Source organism: Rissa tridactyla, chromosome 19 (genome assembly GCF_028500815.1).
Source record: "Rissa tridactyla isolate bRisTri1 chromosome 19, bRisTri1.patW.cur.20221130, whole genome shotgun sequence".
Lineage (NCBI taxonomy): Eukaryota > Metazoa > Chordata > Aves > Charadriiformes > Laridae > Rissa > Rissa tridactyla.
This window is the reverse complement of record NC_071484.1, coordinates 8347457-8353603: the sequence shown is the minus strand read 5'-3', so window position 1 is coordinate 8353603 and position 6147 is coordinate 8347457. Positions and strand designations below refer to the sequence as shown.

The window sequence follows — 6147 nt, the reverse complement described above, 5'->3', positions numbered from 1 at the left end:
CCCTCACTCCCGGTACAGCATCCCGGGCACAGCCAGCCGCCGCCCCCCCCCACCCCGCCCCACGACGGTGCTGTCCCCTCCCGGTAAGGTCCCCGTTCCCGGCACTATCTCCCCCCCAGCCCAGCCCCCTCCCGGACCCCCCCGGACCTCGCTGGCCCCGGTTCCCTGGGGGGAGGGAGGGGCTGGGGAGGGAGCTGGGCTCGGATCTGCCGCCCCCCCCGCCCAGAGACCCCTGAACCCGCGGTGGGGGTGGGTGGGATTTAACCCCTTCCCGGCTGCCCTGCAAAGAGCGTTCCCAGTAGCCCCCCCAGCCTCCTCTTCCCACACCGCCCCCCCACACCCCCGGGGAGAAGGGGGGGCTGACCCCCTCCAACTGGGGCAGATATCTGCTGTGTCCTGCACCCCCCGCAAGTCCCTGCTGTTCTCCCCCCCAGCGCTGCAAGGTTGAGGGCATGGGGACACTGGGATCAGCAGGAGGGCGGGGGGGGGGGGGAGGAACATCCCCTTCCCACCCCCACTTGCAGAGGGTCTGGGTGCATTGGGGTCTGGGTTCCCTTCCTCCTCCCCCTCACCCCCCAGCACAGGGTCCCCCCTCCCTGACTGTCCCCTCTGTCCCCAGCTCTGTCCCACCATGTCGATTTCCAAACTGCAGGATGTGGATGAGGTTTTTGGTGAGTCCCCGGGGGCCCACGGGGCACAGAGACACCCATGGGTGCTGCCCCCCTGGGTCCCCACCCGCCCTCAGTGTCCTCCTGCCTGCTAGAGGCGAGGGGGCGGCACCCCAGAGCTGGGCTTGGGGACAACATGTGCTAGGGGACAAAGGGATAGGCATGGGGCATACAGCCACCTGCAGAGGGACACATGTGGGGCAGGGGACAGGGTGTCACGGGGACATGCATGGGGCACAGGTATATGGGTATGGGAACATGTATGGGGCAGGGGACACAGGGACATGTATAGGGCACACAGGCATGTGGGTGTGGGCACACAGAGGGTGACAGGGACATGGGGACACGGCCCAGAGCCACTCCTCGGGCTGGGGTTGGGGTGCAGGAGGCCACAGCCGGGCAGGGACATGGGGGTGGTCCTGACCAGGCCCTGGGCAAAGCTTTCTCCCCCCCCAGGGGATGGGGTCGCTCTGTCCTCGGGGACACCGCACTGCTCCTCTCCCCGTGCCGGGACAGCTCTTTGAACACTTCTCTCTGTCCCTCTGTCCCCTCACCCCACTGGGGTGCCCCATCCACCCACGTCCCCAACGCTCCCCTCTCCTCGTCCCCCTCTCCCATCTCCACCGGGATCCCCTGCCCGTCCTTCAACTCTGCTGCCCTGTCCCTGTGCTCCGCTGTCCCTCTGTCCCCTCTCAATGGGGCTGGCCTTCTCCTCCTGACCATCCATCCACCTCTCCCATCCCCTTCTCCTCGTCCCTAACTGGCCATTTCTCCCTCCATCCGTCTTCCTGTCCTTGCCCATCCATCTGTCCCTCCACCTCCTCTACTTGGCCTTATCCCTTCTTCTCCCTCTCCCTGTCCATCTGTCCACTCCCCTGTCTCCTTTTCCCTACCTGTGTACGTGTCCATTCATCCATCCATCCGCCCCATCTTCCCTCTCCCTACCTGTCCATACGTCCTTCCATCCCTCCCTTGCATCTCCTTGTCCCTACCTCTCCATTTGTCCATCCATCTTCTTCCCCCCGTCCCCATCCATCCCCATCTCCTTGTCCCTGCCCATCCATATGTCCACTCTGTCTGCTTTTCCTTACCTGTCTGTTCATCCATCCGTCCATCTATCCGTATCTTATCTGTCCATCTGCCCTTCCATCCCTGCATCTCTCCCTCACATCTCCTTGTCCCTACCTATCCATTTGTCCATCCATCCCCATCTTCCTTCTCCCTACCTGTCTGTCCATCCCTCCTTTCCTCCCTACATGTCCATCTGTCCTTCCAACCATCCCTCCCTCGCATCTCCTTGTCCCTACCTCTCCATTCGTCCATCCTTCTCCTTCTCCCTGTCTCCATCCCTCCATCCATCTCTTCCTTCTCCCTACCCATCCATCCGTCCGTCCCTCCCTCCCTCACTCCCCATCTTCCTACCTGTCTGTCCATCCATCCCTCCCCATCCGTTTGTCCCCCCTGTCCGTCTCTCTCTCTCTCTCTGCCCCGGTCTCTCTTTCACCCCCAGATTTTACCGCTGTGGTTCCAGAGACGCCGCGCCTGGACAGTAGCCTGCAGAAGGCCCGTGCCCGGCTCCTAGCCAAGGGCCGCCGCCACCGGCCCTCCCGCTCCCGCCTGCGAGACAGCGCCAGCTCCACCGAAGGCGATGAGGGGCCCGAGGCGGCGGTGAGCCCCGGGGGGGCCGCAGGGGCTGGGGGGGCTCCACGGACCCAAGGGAAGGGTTTGGGGGGACCCCTCGGCTGGGGTAGGGAGGGGATAGGGGGACACCCTGGGGCGGGGCGGGGAGGAGCTACAGGGGTTTGACCCCCCCGCCATGCCACGTGCCCCCCAGGGAGCGGAGGGCGATGGTGGCCCCCCAGCCCCCTCACCCTTCTCCTGCAGCACCGAGTTCTCCTTTGAGGTGGGGGCGGTGAGGCGGGCCCTGGGGGACCCCCTGGCCCCCTCGGCCCCCCTCAGCCACTACCGGCCCCTCACCAACGCCTCGTCCCAGGAGGGGCTGGTGGGCACCCCCTCGCCCAAGTCCTGCCACAGCTCCGACAGCTCGCCCGGCTTCGCCCGCTGCGACACCCGGCCCCAGCGGCACAGTGAAGGTGAGCCCCCCTCCCCCTCCCCGACCCCCCAGGGCACGCAGGGACCCTGACACATGTGCAGGGGGCAGTCGGTGACACCCCTGTCCTCGTCCTGCAGATGACAGCCGGGACATGAGCCCCCCCGAGCCAGCCAGCCCCACTGTGGGGCTTGATAAGAAAACACGGAGGAAGTTCTTGGATTTGGGGTGAGACCCGGCCCTTGGGAGGGGTGAATAGGAGGGAGGGGGGATGGATGGACAAACGGATGGAGAGGTGCATTGGAAAGATGTAGGAATAGATGGAGATATCTGGAGGGATGGAAAGGTTGAGGGATGCAGGAATGGAGGGAGGGAGGTGCAGATGGAGGGATAGAAGGAGGGATGGATGCAGAGATGGAGGAGGGATGCAGGGATGGATGGAGAGGTGGAGGAAGGATGTGTGGATGGAGGGAGGGATGGACAGAGGGATGCAGGGATGGAGGGAGAGAATTCTGGAGGGAGGGAGGGATGCAGAGATGGAGGTGTCTCTGAGGATGGATGGGTGGATGGAGGCAAGGCTGAGGGCTGTGGAGGCGGTGGGAGGGGTACAGCCATCAGGACACCCCGCTCCCCACCGACCCATCTCCCTCCCACCCAGGGTGACCCTGCGCCGGGTGTCCTCCAGCAAGGGTCGGAAGGAGAAGGGCAGCAACCGCCTGTCCATGGGCAGCAGGTGAGGGACCCCCCGTCCAGGGCAGGGAGGGCGCTGCAGGGGGACAGCCCGGGGGCCCTAACGCGTCTGTGTCCCCAGGGAGGCGGCAGAGGGTCCTGGACGCCCCTCGGGGTCCCCATTCCTGCCCTTCTCTTGGTTCTCGGACGGCGCGAGGGGCTCAGCCTCCCCCGGCTCCGCCTCGCCCGCCGGCTCCCCCCGGCACGAGGGGCTCAGCCCTGCCAAATCCGCCTCCCAGGTCAGTGCCCAGAACAGGGGGCTGCCGGCCCCGGGGGGTGGGTGGCATTAGGGGAGGGTATGGGAGCCCTATAGGGACAGGGTGCTGCAGGAAAGGAGGGTGGTGGTCCTATGGGTTATTGTCCCTTGGACTTGGTTAGCTATGGGGACAGGGGACAAAGCCCCATAGAATGAAGATAGCTATGGGGAAGGGGACCAAAGCTCTACAGAATCAAGACAGCGATAGGGGAGGGGGTCAAACCCTATAGAGTCAAGAGAGCTATGCAGGGGGTTCAAAGACCCATAGGGTTGGGCAACTAGAGGGAGAGGGATCAAAGCCCCACAAGGGTCAAGACAGCTTTAGAGGGGATCAAAGCCCCACAGGGTCTGGACAGCTATAGGGGGGAGGATGGCTATAGGGAGCTGGCTATAGGCCAGCCCTGCCCTCGCCCCTCCTGCTGCCCCAGGACTCGACGCTGAGTGAGGACTCCCCACCACCCAGCGCCAGCCCGCGCCTGCCTGGCCCCACCGCCACCAAGTGCTCCTACCCCTACCACACCCTGTCACAGTCCTCGGACGAGGTGAGCCCCACGGGGGGTGCAAGGTCAGTTCCCCCCCTGCCCCGGGTGCTATGGGGACCTCCCATTAACACCCAGGCCCCTGTGCCCAGTTTCTGGATGAGCCCCCTGGCACGGCTGCGGGCTGGACGTGCCATCAGGTGGGACAGTGGCTGGAGAGCCTCAACCTGGAGCAGTACGTGGAGGAGTTCTCGGCCCATGGCGTCGATGGTCCACGGCTGCTGCACCTCGATGGTGCCAAGCTCAAGGTATGGGGCTGGGGGGGCTCTTCTGCTGGGGTGCAGGGCGGCCCAGGTACCCCCACAGGCTCAGTTTGCAGGGCAAGAGGTTCTAGGTACCCCAAACGGGGTGCTCCATGGGGTATGAGGTCTGGGTGGGTTCTAGGTATCCCAACAGGGTTCTCCATGTGACAGCTCTGGGAGGGTTCTAAGTATTCCAATGGTCTCATCACAGGACAACAGGCTCTAGGTACTCCAAGAGGGAGCTCTATGGGGTAGGAGGTCTGGGAGGGTTCTAGGTACCCCAATGGTCTCATCACAGGACAACAGGCTCTAGGCACCCCAATGGGCTGCTCCATGGGGCAGATGCAGGGATGTTCTAAGTACCCCAATAGGCTCGTCACAGAGTACCTAAAACCTCTTGTCCTAATTGTCTGCTCCATGGGGCAGGAGGTGGGGGGGAGGTTCCAGGTATCCCAGTGCATGAGTCAACGAGGCAGACGGAAGGTTCTAGGTACCCCAACGGGCTGGTGCACGGGGGTGTAGGTACCTCAGCAGGATGATCCTGAGGACAGGCAGCGCAGGGGGGGCCCCAGATACCCCAAGGGGCTGGTCCATCAGGCAGGGGGGTGCCGGCGCCCCGCGGCCATGGGGAGGGCGGCGTGGTCCTGCTGCCAGCGCCCGGCTGTGCCGGCAGGCGCTGGGGGTGGGCAGCTCGCAGGACCGCGCCGTGCTGAAGCGGAAACTGAAGGAGCTGAGCCTGGCCGTGGAGAAGGAGCGCAAGGCCCAGGAGAAGGCGAAGCAGCGAGAGAAGCAGAAGAAGAAGGACCAGGAGCAGCGGCGGAGTTAAGGGGGGGGCTGGGAGCACCCCTGCACCCCCTCTCCACCCACACCCAGGCATCCCGGGGGGCACCCGGCTTCGGCACAGGACACACCGCCACGGCCAAGGGACAGCGGTGCCAGGCTGAGACGAGCATGGAGTGGCACAAGTCCCCCCCCTCCTCCAGCCACCCCCTCCCCGCCTGCACCCCTCCACTCTATGGGCACAGTCTGGGCCCCACCATGGGCCCCTTTTTCCGGATGCAAACGGCACATTGGACTCCCCCCCCCCAACCCTGTCCTGTCACGCCCCCAACCCTGGGGGGGTCACAGCCACCCCCCTCAGCCGCCCCCGGCACGGTGCGGCACCAGCCGAGGACAGTGCATGGCCTGAATTCCCCCCCCAAGACACGCACACCCCCCCAAGTCGAGGTGTGGGGAGTGAACGCTGACCCCCCCCCCAGCCCCGAACACGGTGCCCCGGGGGACGCCCCAGGAAATAAAAGGGTATCAAGGGCCAGTGCAAACCAGCGTAACCAGTGTGAGCCTGACTGGGAGCGGGCTGGGGGACAACAAGGGGTGGGGGGAGCTTGGTGCCAGGCTGGGGGGGCAACCGGAGTCAGGGCACAGAGCATGGCTCCTGCCCAGGACCTGCGTCCCCAGGTGCCACCCTGTGACTGCGCCCAGGGTGGTGCGACACAGCGGCCTCCTCCCAAGCCCGGGTGGTCCCAGGGTGGGTAAACTGAGGCATGGCGAGGCCGGGGGGGGGGCAGTGACCCGCGTTGGGGGGAGAATACAAAGAGGGGGCTTTCCCAAGACACTAAAACTTCATGCCAGCAGCTCAGTCAACATCCAATTTACTGACAGC

General features: G+C 65.1%; 1 protein-coding gene across 1 annotated transcript; it reads left to right on the top strand.

Annotated features, from left to right (window-relative positions):
* Positions 1-624: 624 nt before the first annotated feature.
* Positions 625-5498, top strand: SAMD14 (sterile alpha motif domain containing 14). Its single transcript, XM_054224648.1, has 9 exons — positions 625-671; positions 2200-2336; positions 2662-2761; positions 2859-2946; positions 3377-3451; positions 3530-3686; positions 4132-4245; positions 4335-4490; positions 5158-5498. Exons 1-9 carry the CDS (start codon positions 632-634, stop codon positions 5308-5310), a joined length of 1020 nt encoding a protein of 339 aa, XP_054080623.1. The 5' UTR covers positions 625-631; the 3' UTR covers positions 5311-5498.
* The last annotated feature ends 649 nt before the right edge of the window (positions 5499-6147 follow it).